We start from the raw sequence: 15,960 nt of genomic DNA, 5'->3' as shown, positions 1-15,960 counted from the left end.
TTTTTTTTTAAAAGTCTTGTCTCTCATAAGGATTGTGAACGATAGGCAAAATTCTAAAAGTGCAGTTCCCCTTTAATATTAACCAAGTAATAGCAATTTTGCTATCTTAGCGCTCTGGGGACGGCGAGGCTCGGTTGGTAAGCGGGGCCGCCAGCAACCTGAGGGTTCCTGGCTCAACCCCCGGCTACCGCCATCCTAGCCACATCTGTTATGTCCTTGGGAAAGACACTTCACCCTTGCTCCTGATGGGTCGTGGTTAAGGCCTTACATAGCAGCTCCCGCCATCAGTGTGTGAATGTGTGTGGGAATGTGTGTGTGAATGGGTGAATGTGAAAATAGTGTGTCAAAGCTCTTTAAGTACCTCGAAGGTAGAAAAGCGATATACAAGTATAACCCATTTACTCATGTTAAGGACCTATTTTTAGTGGTGCATTGTCACAGAGAGGCAACTTCGTTATTCCGCTGTATTGACATCATCAGCTGATGAGCCGCTTTAAATCATGCCTCTCACCTGGATTGTAGCAGGATCTGGCCATAAACCCAGAAGTGGGTACACTTTGACAGCCAACTTAAACCTGTAAATGAGACCCGAAAAGACGCTTCGTTCCACCCCCCTTTTTTCTTTGCAAGGATTAGGAGTCATTCTTCATCTAAACAGGAATATATCAACATCGATTAGTTGTGAAATTAATGCTCCGCTGTATGCTTAAAATGATCTAAATACGTTTAAAATTAGATGTTTATTATAAATGTGCCTGTTAGTACATTACATATATACAGAGTGTGTATTTAAAACATTAATGGAAGTGTTTGGATGTTTTTTTTAAGCGCTTTACAGGCAGAATAGAGCGACTCCCATTGCTCCCATTGTAAGCGGACCTTTAACTCGTAAATAAATGCAAGTAGAGTGCATAAAAAAGACAAACGTGTGCTATGCACAATTCCAAAAAAAGTGCAGTTCCCATTTAGGTATCAATAACAAGTATCATTAGCGCTGTAGGACGAGGTTAAACATGTTTCACACATAAAACCAAGCTAGGAGCAGACAGGCTAATAGCTAATCTGACTTGAAACACAAAGTTCTTCAAGAAGTCTAGATTTTTATTTTCATGTTTACAAACTCAGGGAATAATTCCCTGGACACAGGAGGACTTTGAGGGCAAAAATCTAATGATTTTTAATGAGTAGTAGTTTTTACTTTTGTTCAGTTATTTTCTTCTTTATTGTGATCAAACAATTGTATGTAATAAAAAACAACAAACTAATTTAAATATTGTGTTGGTGTTGTTACACTGTTAGTGGCACTCACCACAAATATATAGAAAAACGTATATTTCATACATGTGATCGGTATTGGTAATGTTATCGGCCGATTTTGTTAATGGAAGCTTAGCATTGGAACTGGCAGCATATTACCCTGATCAGAACATCCCTAGTACCAATCCATCATATGGCACTGCCGCACTGCCCATCAGCCAAGGAGGAGAAATTGCCCTTCATCTTGGATAAAGGACGAGGCTAAAACTTAAAGTAAGTAAGAATAGGTTGCAGAATAGGTTTACACGATATAAACCACATACGATATAGATTTGTATGACGATAGAGCTTTTAATACTATCATTATTTCGTGATACTGCATGTTGATGACACATTCTAGTTGTGTCCTGAAAATCTGCCAATCTGTGTCACTGAATTTGTGCATTTCTGACTGAAAGATAACATATATCCATTGGCTGAAATATGTTGGATTAATGTTAAATGACTATTGTATGTTATCAACCAAAAATGTCACGACCACCCTGTTGAAGACCTCTGCTCTAAGGCATTTGTGCAAATGTGCAGTGTGTCTGTTTTTCTGTTATCATGACTACCTTGTTGTCTTAAATCCTGCATCCAGCGCAAGGCATTTGAGATAGCAGACCCAGCCAGCTGGTCCGACACCAGATAATAAAAGAAGCTCAGAAAGAGCCTCTTTGTGCGGTGCATGCATTTTTTTTAGGAAACTTGGGAGACAAATGACTAATGATTTAAAAGCTCCTACTGACTCACCATTTCTTTACCACATTTATCTCTGTTCTGACCCGGTTCAAATACTAGGGGCTAGTGCTCGTTTTAAAGGTTAAAACAATTTAAGCGAGTGTGTCCTGCATTAATTAGTATTAAGGTTATGAGTTAATCCAGGTGCGTTCATGCTACATTAGATCTATACTTCCACTTGGATCAGTAAGACAGCCACAACAAGACTTGAGTGATTACATTTTATCATGGCTGTCATTTAAAATCTGTGTGAGCTTTGTTTTCTGGAATATTGTGATTATCATGGTGGCGACACACAAGCACATAATGAGGTATGGTCACATGTCACCTCCAAACTATTCTACTCGTCATTATCACCAATAAGCAAAAACAATGCCAAAGAGAAATGTCTCAAAGGAGTCAAAAGTAAAAGTGAGGCATGAGACGGAAAAATTACACAATTTCTCCTGTTGTGTTTGGCCTGCTGACAACATTTTTTAAAAAGGAAAAATGTGAAAATTTATGTCGAGTGGCGGCTATCAATACACTGATTGAGTGCTGATCAGCAAACTGCGGAAAGCTACAAGTTCAGTGTAGACCGCACACTCATCCTGTGAATAACCATGTATTTTTGTGTCAACTGCAGACTCACTTGTCTGAGTGGCTTTCTAACATTTAGACCAGTGGTCCTTAAACTTTTTTCCACCATATACCAACTCAAAAAACACTTGGTTCTCCAAGTAATGACCAACATTAAATTACTGCAGCGTAGTAGGCCTAAGTATTCATTACTACTCAGTGGCCTAGTGGTTAGAGTGTCTGCCCTGAGATCGGTAGGTTGTGAGTTCAAACCCCGGCCGAGTCATACCAAAGACTATAAAAAAATGGGACCCATTACCTCCCTGCTTGGCACTCAGCATCAAGGGTTGGAATTGGGGGTTAAATCACCAAAATGATTCCCGGGCGCGGCACCACTGCTGCCCACTGCTCCCCTCACCTCCCAGGGGGTGAACAAGGGGATGGGTCAAATGTAGAGGACAAATTTCACCACACCTAGTGTGTGTGTGACAATCATTGGTACTTTAACTTTAACTTTAAAACAATGGAGAGCTGAATATTTTTGGCCACTGTAACATTACACAGAGTTTGAAGAGTAACACTGTGTTTGAATATGAGAAAATAAAACACGTACTTTAATCAAGTGATTATTTGGCGTACCACGAGAGGGAACCTGCATACCAGTTTGAGAATCACTGATATGGATGATATAGGCAAATGTTGTCATCATAGTGAGAAGACAGGGGCCATCCCACTTTTTCTGGTTTTTACATTACAACTGGCTTTTTCAAGCATGGCAGACACAGAAAGACGTACAGGCAGATGGATTCTCTCTGAGAATAGACAATAGGATAGGATGCAGGTCACTCAGCTTGTTGCTTAAAGCAAAGCTGAATCCTGTAGAGATCTTCTTGTTGGAGACTCATCAGTATGTGCACCTTCTCTCATTAGTCAACAACGTAGACCTGCTTTAATGTAAGGACTTTATCAAAAATAATTTGCCTTCACAAATATAATGCTGACAGAAGAATTCTCTGTCATTGTTGTTGAAATGCACAGCAGCATACTGACAGCTGTTTCAAATATCGATTTTAGCTACATAAAGAAAATATTAGAAACATCTCTTAGCATAATGCAGTGCAGTTTTAAATCACTACAAAACCACAATAATACTCCTTGTAAAACACCCAAAACTGGGCATTATCAGCCTTTATGAAGTTTTTGTATGCAATCGTGGTTATCATCAGAGGTGTTCTGATCAGTTTCATGCTCCAGATTCCAATCTGTGTATTGACTGTAAATATTTTAAATTTACTTATGGTGAGTCCTATTGACCTTGCACAATGTCAACCTAATATTTTAACGAGTTCCTTATTTCCTTTTATTACATACAATTGTTTGAGCAAACAAAGTCAATAGCACACAATTACTAAACAGAAGCAAAAACTACCACCTACTACTTGTTTAAATCATTTGGTTTTGCCACCAAAGTTCTCCTGTGTCGACAAAAACTGATTTTATGAAAATAAAACAATCGACCTAATCACTCTATTATTGATCATATAATGATACTACAATATATGGTAGTGTAACATGGCTTCATCTAAACTTCTTCCAATTTAATAAGCACTTATTTCAGGATCAGGATGGATCAGGATGCTTTATTATTGTCCATTGTTTAATATGTACAAGACACATAAGAACTGAAATTACATTTTCATTTGTGTTGTTTCTGGCTATCTTAGCGGCTAGCTTAGCGACAGGCATGCCTTATTTGCTCCAGCTTGTTATTCTTACCCGGTGTGTAACATGTTTAGCTTTGTCGTCCAGTGATTATGAAACTTGTGAGAAACAATTCATTTGCCACAGTTTAGTTACCCCGCCTTCCGCCCGAATGCAGCTGAGCTTGAGCGCCCCCGCGACTCCGAAAGGGATAAGCGGTAGAAAATGAATGGATGGATGGATGGATAGTTGATGAATATTAACTCCAGGGACCGGCTTTGTACTGTGTATGGACATAGACACCCACTTCTGTCAGTTCGGCGACAAAAATAAAGCGAGCAGGCATCAGCTTTTGTGATCGACGTTGAAAGGCCTTAATCAGCTTTGGCTTATTATACTTTTGCACAAAAATCGGCCAATCTATTGGCGTATCCCTACTAGTTATTGCAAAGCTAAACCCTGCGAGTAACAGCCTGTTTGCCTGGTTATCCTTCTGCAAAATCAAGTGCCCCAAAATAGAAAAAGAAAAAAACAACACCAGGGTGTCAAAGAAAATTGCGAGTGCCAGCATTATTGAAAAATAAGTTGAGCAACACTATTGAATTGAAGGAACACGTAGCAAAGTATAAAGGTTGCGTCAGCAACTCTCGTCCTAACTCTCCGCTCATCGTCATCTCCGTCAACAAGAGTCTTCAATAAAAGATAAAAGTTAATTAATTGGATTTACCTTATTTCTTATGGATAAAATTGCTTCGGTTTTTGTCAGACCTTTGGGTACAAACGAAAACCAAGGTACCACTGTGCATGCATGTATGCTAGTAATAACCACACACACACTACCACTCTCCTTCCTCATAACAGTCGTAAAGTTCCCTTCCAAAAAGAGAAACATGGCACCAGAAGCAAATTACCCCTTAGTGTACACTTTTTGCATCTTTGCCAGATGACGACATAATGCTCAAAGTTAAGCTTAAGCATAAAGTTGTGTGACGTACACATTGTCCAACGCCCTCACATGTCCATAACAACAGGAGGTATTTTGAATCACATACACTTGTAGGACTTTCCTTTAAATGGAAAATGTATTTTTCAGCTGAGATGTAAGAAGATATATACTGCATGAAGACATAAAAATGTTCAGGGAGACAGGAGTGTTACTGACGACTTAGATGATCTATAATAAGCAACTAGACTCCTTTTTTGAAAAGATTTAGGTATGTCTGACTACTCTATTTATGCTTCTGGCCTTACATTCAACTCTTATTTTTTTATGATTTTTACTCTGATTTCTGTTGGGTGTTGCTGTGCATCATCTGGTCACAGTCACTTGGTGAAATCATATCCGGTGTTTTGGTGCGTTTAGCATTCACACGCTGGCAGACGGACCCATGTCTTAGTGTGAGTTCATACTTGTAATTTGTGGTTCGGTTAAACAGTCCCTATCGTGCCAATTCACACAAATTCAACAAATGATGTGCAACCTGGCAACTATGTCCAATGCATGCAACTTCCCCGCACATTTTGTCCAATCAGCGTAAGTTTTGCAAATCAAATGTGTCTCTCAGCGACAGTCAAACTGTCTAATCAAAAGGTATGTTTCTTTCCTGTGGAGACAGCAACTTGTAACACTGTATCAACTCTTCATTGCTTACCCGCGTAGCTTAGACCTGATTCCGGTTCCTGACTACAGTGCTAAGCCTTCTGGGTAATGTAGTATAAAAACATTTAGCAACACGTCGGCATCCTGATTTACATGTATTTATATATTTATTCAACCGTATTATCCAGGGTAAGACAATTAAGAACATATTTTTATTTTTAATGCTGACCCGGCAAAGAGGCAGCATTTACATAACAGAGATGTTGACGTGTGATGATAATCTTTCATCGTCCCATTTACTAACAAAAGTTACCGCTATGGAAAGGATCGCTTTCAACAGTTAACAGTTCTTAACGTGCAGGGAGAAATGTGTTGGAACATAAAAGAATGTTTGAAGATGGACAAACACTTTTCAAGCGCAAAACAAACGAGAATGTCTGCAACTTGTGGACGACAGAGCAGACAGCGGACAATAAGGAAGCCTTGGGTGGCAGGTCTTTCTGTAATTACAATGAATTACTACTAATATTAGTTATAATTAACAAAAACAAATAAATAATTTGACAATGAGTATACCAGTGGACTCTAGTCCTGACTGCAGGAAAATGACCACCAAATATGTTGAAACAATCAGAGTACCTGACTACAAGTGTAAACGCACTCTCTGGCCATCCTGAACTTGGTCCACATTTGACCAAACAAAACCATACTAACAGACCAAACTGACCCTAGTGCGCTTTACCTGGACAAAAAAACGACAAGCACAGACTCCAGCGTTCTGTGGGCAGAGTGTACTCTACGCGGAATGTCAGCAGTCATTAGATCTTCTGTAATCGCACGCACTTTTGTGTTGTAGTTTTCTGTGAAATTTCCATGACACCCTAAATTTCTGTGCATTGTTTACAGTTTCCTCTCATGGCCTCAAACACAAATGACGAGGAAGTGGAGCTGCTCTACCTACAGTATTTACTGTTTTGCAAAGCAGTGAAGTAAAGAGACTTGGGCTGTAGCTATCTATTTTAGAAATCGATTGGTTTGTTCGATTGATCAAGTAATCGGATTAAAAAACACTTAAAAGCCTCATTGCTTATTTTAGGGTAAATAGTTTTAAAAATTCTGCTTGCCATAACCTTAATTTTTTGTATAATGAATGCACATCATTAAACTTGAAATTGCACTTTTAACATATGTGCATTGATTATATAAACCACACAAACATAAAACATTAGCTGGTCGTTACAGTATGAATTAATTATATATAGCCTATTATTTGCGCACTATTGACAAGTGATGTACCGAAAACGTCAGCATGTCTGCAATGTGGAAGTAATTTTTATATATATTGCAGATATACCTGCAGACAGCCATCTACAAAATGTGCAAATATTAAGAGGACAGTGGTGGCTTTTAAGAAGAGAAAGTCCAACTAGAGTAACAGCACCCAGCAAGTGTGACGTCATGCTCGCTGCAGCTCGCCTCTTTCATCTGGGACATCGAGGGACAGAAGTAGTCTCTAAACACGAGTACATTTTATAATAACACCAGAAGAAGATGCTAGATCTGTTGCTAGTTGTTTGGGACGGTATAGCTCGGTTGGTAGAGCGGCCGTGCCAGCAACTTGAGGGTTGCAGGTTCGATCCCCGCTTCCGCCATCCTAGTCACTTCCGTTGTGTCCTTGGGCAAGACACTTTACCCACCTGCTCCCAGTGCCACCCACACTGGTTTAAATGTAACTTAGATATTGGGTTTCACAATGTAAAGCGCTTTGAGTCACTTGAGAAAAAGCGCTATATAAATGTAATTCACTTCACTTCACTTCACTTTTTGATTTTGAAAAGTCATTAAAAGTCTGTAAACCCTTAAAAAATCCCAACAAAGTACATTGACAATATGGCAAAACGATAAAAAAAATGTTAATACAAATTAATAATAACAGATTTGTTATAAATGTATATAATATACATTGTTTGAGTCTTTTTAAAGAAAATCAAATCATAGCAAATTACTCGGTGACATCATGGTGACCACGCCCATAACCATGCCCCCACCGCCACAGGTATCTGGGCAGTTTAGGGAAAACTATGCACCGTCATAACATTCAAGCCAGGGATGTCCAAACTTTTTGACTCGAGGGCCGCATTGGGCTAAAAAAAAATTGCCGAGGGACATAAGCATGTAAAGTAACAAATTATATATGTATACTAACATACAGTATATATATACACACACACACCGGCAGTACATATATACATTTACCTACATACCGTATTTTTCGGACTAAAAGTCGCAGTTTTTTTTCATAGTTTGGGTGCGACTTATACTCAGGAGCGACTTGTGTGTGAAATTATTAACACATTACTGTAAAATATCAAATAATATTATTTAGCTCATTCACGTAAGAGACTAGACGTATAAGATTTCATCAAATTTAGCGATTAGGAGTGACAGATTGTTTGGTAAACGTATAGCATGTTCTATATGTTATAGTTATTTGAATGACTCTTACCATAATATGTTACGTTAACATACCAGGCACGTTCTCAGTTGGTTATTTATGCGTCATATAACGTACACTTATTCAGCCTGTTGTTCACTATTCTTTATTTATTCTAAATTGCCTTTCAAATGTCTATTCTTGGTGTTGGGTTTTATCAAATACATTTCCCCAAAAAATGCGGCTTATACTCCAGTGCGACTTATATGTTTTTTTCCTTCTTTATTATGCATTTTCGGCCGGTGCGACTTATACTCTGGAGCGACTTATACTCAGAAAAATACGGTACATATATATACACACAACATAGATATATACACATATATATACACACCCATACACACACAATGTGTACACAATTTGTATATTTATACAATTCTGAAGTATGTGTACTTATTAGAGGTGGGAATCTTTGGGCATCTCACGATTCCATTACGATTACGATTCAGGAGCTATGATTCGATTAAAAATGGATTATTGATGAATCTTTAATAATGTATATTGATCCAGTTTTACATTTCGTTTCACTAAAAAGCGTTTATCACTTACAACTTAAGTTAATTAATTTGGACTAAAAAAAAAAGTGTTAATTTGTTTCAAATGTGTGCCAAACTGGACCATAAGTGCCGATAGTAAAGGAGGTGGTTGGATCTCTCGGTGAGGTGGCTCGCTGCAGTAATTTTAGAACTGTCTGTATTACTTTATTCACAATAAATAATTCCCCCACCTCTAGTAATTATAGATAATGAATTTGATATTGAAATCACTACACTAACTTTGTTTTGTTTAATAATTATTATTACAACTACGTACTACAGAGTGATATGTGATCACGTTTGCACAGCCGTTTTTACACCTAATCGTGCTAACCATTTATGGTTCCCAGAACGATGTAATTACGTTATTAGCCTTTTGGGCAATTAATGTTACCTAGAGGGTGCATTTGGGCTCCGTTTTGGTTTCATATTGGTGCAAACGGCAAGCACTTTTTCGGTTCCCAAAACGTTACATATTATGTTCTTTGAATGTTACCGAACGGTCTCGATGGCAATGCTTTAAGTCTGCATATTCATTTCATACCAAATTGAAGAGGGACGTTCGCCAAACATGTAAAAAAAATACAGTACCAACTGTGATAAAGCCATATTTTCGAGAATAACCGCCAATATGCTGTTATACGGATGCGCACACACACATATATACATAGACACGCGAATACACACATTATGACGCATTTTTGTCTCACAGCAGAGCGTTAATTGTGGCATAACAACAAGCCATCATTTCATTTTCTACCGCTTGTCCCTTTCGGGGTCACGGGGAGTGCTGGGGAGACTTCCATCCATCCATCCATCCATTTTCTACCGCTTGTCCCTTTCGGGGTTGCGGGGGGTGCTGGAGCCTATCTCAGCTGCAGACTTTTGTAACAAAAATAACACTTCAGTTTGCACTGATTAAAGCAAGCTATAACAGACTGAAAAACGACAGAATTTTAACTAATTCAACTTTAACCGCGCCCCACGTTAGACCGCGACAACAATGCAATATGAAGCATAAACAATAAAATATTAAATATTAAAAGGAGTATGTGAACGTTTACTTCTGACGACTTCCTTTAAGTTTTGTAATCAATCAGAAATTTCCATCCATCCATTTCTACCGCTTGTCCCTTATGGGGTCGCTGGAGCCTATCTAAGCTGCATTCGGGCGGAAGGCGCTGTACACCCTGGACAAGTTGCCACCTCATCGCAGGGCCAACACAGATAGACAGACAACATTCACACTCACATTCACACGCTATGGCCAATTTAGTGTTGCCAATCAACCTATCCCCAGGTGCATGTCTTTGGAGGTGGGAGTACCCGGAGTACCCGAAGGGAACCCACGCAGGCATGGGGAGAACATGCAAACTCCCCACAGAAAGATCCCGAGCCCAGGATCGAACCCAGATATCAAGCAGCTAAAATGCGCCAAACATGGGGAAGTGTGGAGAGAGTGTTTTGCATATATTACACTAATGGATTTATATATGGGTAATTTTAAATCATATATACGTGTTTTATAATGTCCACAAAGTTCAATGAGCAGGATGTGTGTCATGTGCGACCGTGCGTTGACTTGCTCAGTGGCCTTGTGGTTAGAGTGTCCGCCCTGAGATTGGTAGGTTGTGAGTGCATACCAAAGACTATAAAAATGGGACCAATCACTCAGCATCAAGGGTTGGAATTGGGGGTCAAATCACCAAAAGGATTCCTGAGCGCAGCCACCGCTGCTGCTCACTGCTACTCTCACCTCCCAGGGGGTGGAATAAGGGAATGGGTCAAATGCAGAGGGTAATTTCACCACACCTAGTGTGTGTGTGACTATCAGTGGTACTTTACATTTAACTTGGTTGGTTCTAGTTAATGTACACCATGAGTGGGAAAATTGTTTGGGTTTGATCATAATTACTGAGGCTGTGCTGTTGGTACTTCAACATAAGCTTGTGGTAGTTAACTAGTACTTCCATTGTCGTACACGTGACGGCTGCAAAACCTTCCCAAGTCAAACTAATTTGCATTGGAATCAATTTGGGCTAAGGCTTTGTCTACACTAAGCCGGTTAACCCCTTAAACGAATAATTATTTAACCACACTAAACCAGGGTTTGAGGTCCCCCTCCTCGGACAAATGTTTACACGGGTAAGTGCGCCGTGTATTTCTTGAATCACCGGCTCCTTGCTTTGTATGGACTCATTGATCGTTTACGAACTGAGTTCGGAGAGGAAGTGACGCCAGAAAGACCGCGCCCCACACAGGAAGTGACGTCAGAAAGAACGCGCCACAGCCAGCTTCATAATAAAGCGGTTTCGTAACTCGGAGCTAACCTCTGGAAATATGAAGGCGAGTCATCTCCTTCTTCTACATGTACAGACGCTTGTGGAAATCACACATGAATACCTTAAGAGAAAGCGATTGCAGCTATTTGGGATACAACACTTCTCAGACGGCAAGAGAACTTTCAAATGTCCAGGTCAGCTGTGACTTTACTTACCGAAAAACTTTGTTCATTTGTCCAAGGAGAGTCAACGAGAATGCGGGCTCCCGTGAATGTGATAAAAAAGGTAGCGTGTGCTTTGTATTCCTGGCCATCGAGGGAAGACTACGGAAAACGGCGAATGCTTTTGGACCGGCAAAGCAGACTGTATCAGTTATCGTCCACCATGTATGTCGCGGACTCAACGTCTAGGTCAGTGGTTCTTAACCTTGTTGGAGGTACCGAACCCCACCAGTTTCATATGTGCATTCACCGAACCCTTCTTTAGTGAAAAATAAATTAAAAAATTCTTAATTTGATCTTAATTTATAAATATTAACCATGAAATTATTAAAGAAATACTAATAAAGATATATTTTACAAACAAAGTTACAGGAATGTACACATGATCCCATGTTTGCATCTTATTGTGTAACATGTGAATGTTTTAGTGGGAACTAAATGCGATATCTGAAAGGGGTACAAATTATTTCCAAAGCAGGACCCCCACCCAGACATACAATACTAGTACACAGCTCATGAAAAACAATATTTTGTGTTATTGTCATTGTAATTGGGCCAAAATACTTATATTAGAAAATAATCTCATGGAAATGACTGCTGTCATTTGATTATTATAATAAAACATTTTACTTATTTAGTCAGGTTTGTGACCGTTGTGCTGCTGGTAAGGCCACAGTGCATGTGCACGTCTAACGTCGCTCACATGTGCTCCACTGAATGCTCAAGGAGTTTTTGCGTTGGCTCACGCATATAGAAAATTAGAGGGAACATTGTTTGGGGGTATCCATAATACGCCGATATGGAGAAGTTTTTATTTACACGATGAGTCGGGTGTGTCTTGACCTCCGCGGCGGAGGCGCCACCGAACCCCTGAGGCAGACTCACCGAACCCCTAGGGTTCGATCGAACCCAGGTTAAGAACCACTGGTCTAGGTCCAGAGTATATAAAGTCACCAAAAACGAATGGACAATGAAAGTGAAGGCAAAAGAGTGAAGAGTGTCCTGACCAGATATCTAGATCCCTAGATTGATTGTTGTAAAATGTTCATTGTCACACAGTGTTTACTTTCGTGTCCAATAAAGATTTGATTAATTTATGATGGCTCAGCTGTGATTCACTACAATAGGGCCACACAGCACACAGGATTCCAGTTCATTGAAATACCACAACACTGGATATTGTTCAGATAAGTTAAATTTAAGAACTTGCACACAAAGCAACACTGGAGGTGACTATGACATGCGCATTTTCCGCGCATGCATATTAGGTCGCATTGCGTCGGCTGACGGAGTGGGGGAGGGGTTCTTAAACGACCATTATGTGTGTGTGGACAATAAGGTTAGGTGGGATTTACCCTGGATAAATAGTGTAAACAGGGCCTAAAATACACCCCCGGGCCAATCTTCTTGTTATATTTGTGACGTTGCACGGGCCGCACGTGGCCCGGGGGCCATAGTTTGGACACCTGATTTAAGCAGACGTCCACTTTGAGCATGTACCGTATTTTTCGGAGTATAAGTCACTCCGGAGTATAAGTCGCACCGGCCGAAAATGCATAATAAAGAAGGAAAAAAACACATATAAGTCGCACTGGAGTATAAGCCGCATTTTTGGGGGAAATGTGTTTGATAAAACCCAACACCAAGAATAGACATTTGAAAGGCAATTTAAAATAAATAAAGAATAGTGAACAACAGGCTGAATAAGTGTACGTTACATGACGCATAAATAACCAACTGAGAACGTGCCTGGTATGTTAACGTAACATATTATGGTAAGAGTCATTCAAATAACTATAACATATAGAACATGCTATACGTTTACCAAACAATCTGTCACTCCTAATCGCTAAATCCCATGAAATCTTATATGTCTAGTCTCTTACGTGAATGAGCTAAATAATATTATTTGATATTTTACGGTAATGTGTTAATAATTTCACACATAAGTCGCACACCCGGCCAAACTATGAAAAAAACTGCGACTTATAGTCCGAAAAATACGGTGCGTATCACTGCAAACTACGTTCGGCGTACGATTCGCCCGAGTATGTTTGGGTGTTGACTCCTTATGCAACCAGGATATGACTGAAAAGACCGACTGTCATGAGTCGCTGCATGCGGGAAAACGTTCTCATCCTTGCCGACTCATCTACTTTTCAAATCAGGCCGGTGACGTAAGACAGGTGACGCTCCACACCGACTGATTCACCCTCCCAACTCACTGCAACAATTCAGGGGTCAGACAACTGGGGCCTAGACGAAAGTGACGTCATGATTTATGTGACGGCAACATCTGCAAGACATCCCTTTGCAAATCAGGAGTTGTTTTGTTCTCCCGGAGGTTCAGGGGCGGAAAATGAAAACAAGCGATGATGATGATGATGGGGTCCTCCTGCAGGACAGAGCATGCACTGCGTCTCCCACCAACCTTGTAGACTTGTCCGTAGGTGCCATTTCCAACCACCTCCACCAATTCAAATATCCCGGCCGGGTCCTGGAGGAGACAAGAGCGGAGGGGGGACGTTAGTGAGACGGGAGTGCGGTGAAGGATGATTGCGTGGTGTGAGCCAGCTGTTGCTCGCTGCTCCAAGCCTGTGCTGCCTTCCAAAATGCATGCGAACAAAGGAAAAGGCAGACAGCGGCAACACCTCGCGACGACTCAGCGGTCATTCCCAGCACTTTGTCCCGGACAACGAGTGGCATTCGTGGCCTATTTACATTAAGCTCACCCTGCAATGTGTGTTTTGTCGAGCTGCAACATACACGCGCGACAAAACCGTTAAAAACACATAAATCTCAGGGTGGGAAGCACTCACCCGCAGTGAAGCCAAGTCGATGTCTACCAGACTTTTAGCTGGGGAGTCGTTCGCCATCTTTCCAATAAAACAGTCCCTTTTCCACCTACAAAAGCATCCGCCGTTCTATCATTTGCGAAGCTCTCGGCGGATGTTTGAAAAGCGTGTAATCCTCTCCGTGGGGTCCGCTTCTCGGGCAGTGGACGAGGGGCTTTTGCTACTCCATGTTGAGATGGCAGCAGCGGACTCCCTGTTAGCTCCCTAGCCGCTTCTGGCCTGTGATGTGTTCTAAAGCACACTTCCGCCTGTGAACTTCAAAGTAAAGCTTTTCTATTCTGAGGAAAGCGTTTTGTATTCATTACAACACAGTATCATTCGTTGTATTAAGTTTTTCAATATATAAAAATCTTCTTTAAAAATCCAACAGTGAGATTTGCGTTTATCAACACTTAGTTTTCTTTACATATTTTACATTGAAACTGAAGCACCCCAACTTTCGTTTTTTCTCCTCCGCTTCTCGGTAGCTTTGTGCAGTTTTGAGAGAGTCGCGCTACAGTAAAAGCCGGTTCGCTCCGAATTCCCAGAAGAGAGAAGGGGCCTGATAATTTTTTTAATGGATGTATTACGAACAGACACCCCAAAATGAGTCACACTACCGCTGCCGATTACTGCGCGTATCGCAAATGAGACATACTGAAGCAACCCCGTCAGCACTCTTGCGCACATGCGCAGGAGAGACGACACTGTCAATATTGGTTATCAAGGGTGTGGCAGCAAGTGATGCTCTCAATGGACGCAGTACAGACCTTCTATAAATCAATACAGTTATTTGCAATGAACTGCATGGCACAGCTAAAACAAATCTCAATAATTGCAACAGATATTTAGCAAATGCAGTGATGGTTTTCCAGGGTTACCAATTGCACTGTGCAGCCTTTCGTTTATAGTACGTCAACTTCAACGCAATCCAAGTATTCAGTCTGCAGATACATTTGCAGCCTGTAGCTTGTTTTTATTGTCCCCCGGGGATTAGTAGAAACATAGAATCAAACATATTTATGTAGCCCTCGGTGGAAAATATATTTTTCTAGAAAGCACGGTCTGCCTTCTGTCAACTGCATGTTATTTTTCATAATGCCACGTTTAACACACGAATCTGTTTGCTAAACAAGCTCCAATGTCTAAATTGTAGAGCAGGACCGACCCGTCAGACGGGCCTCGATTCGAGAAGTGTGGACAACAAGCACAATCTTACAAAGCTAATACGACCTTTATAACGACGGGCGCAATGTTTCGTTGTATAAATCGACAACACGCATACTCTTGCGTGCGCTCATCTTTTATTTCTCCGATTCAATCGACAATACAAGATGTTTAGTCCGCCATATTTGTGGCTTTCTCTTGGGAAATAAAAATGTTACTGCCACCATGTGGACATTTTATGTTACTGCAAAAATAAGCAAATCACACAGACGATTCAAAAAAGTTTTTTTTATAAAATTATATATTATTATTATTAAATTACCTTGCAAATATTTTCCGTGTTTTAAACTTGTCTCTTAGGTGTTCTGCTACTTTTATTTTATTCTGAAATGCCCCGAACAGCAAAGTGTCGTAAATCGGTCGCAGCTACTGCAAAGTATACCCACAGTGAAAACGCCAAAGTATCGACTAAGGTGTTCAAAAACGGCGATAAAGTTCACGCTAAGACGTAGAGCTAAGCTTTTTATTGT

General features: G+C 40.4%; 1 protein-coding gene across 5 annotated transcripts in view; it reads right to left on the bottom strand.

Annotated features, from left to right (window-relative positions):
- Window positions 1-15,509, bottom strand: part of LOC133658434 (mitogen-activated protein kinase kinase kinase kinase 4-like) — a 63,318-nt gene extending 47,809 nt beyond the window's left edge. Inside the window, exons 1-2 of one of the 5 annotated variants that reach the window (XM_062060512.1) lie at window positions 14,249-15,509; window positions 13,861-13,926 (exon numbers count right to left, since the gene is read on the bottom strand). In XM_062060512.1, the coding sequence (XP_061916496.1) occupies window positions 13,861-13,926; window positions 14,249-14,305 (123 nt within the window). In that variant the 5' untranslated portion in view covers window positions 14,306-15,509. The remainder of the gene's footprint in view (window positions 1-13,860; window positions 13,927-14,248) is intronic. The other 4 variants (XM_062060487.1, XM_062060521.1, XM_062060496.1 and 1 more) reach the window with 4 other exon arrangements.
- Window positions 15,510-15,960: the final 451 nt, after the last annotated feature.

The sequence above is a fragment of the Entelurus aequoreus genome, linkage group LG01, assembly GCF_033978785.1.
Source record: "Entelurus aequoreus isolate RoL-2023_Sb linkage group LG01, RoL_Eaeq_v1.1, whole genome shotgun sequence".
Lineage (NCBI taxonomy): Eukaryota > Metazoa > Chordata > Actinopteri > Syngnathiformes > Syngnathidae > Entelurus > Entelurus aequoreus.
This window is presented reverse-complemented; position numbering and strand designations above follow the sequence as displayed.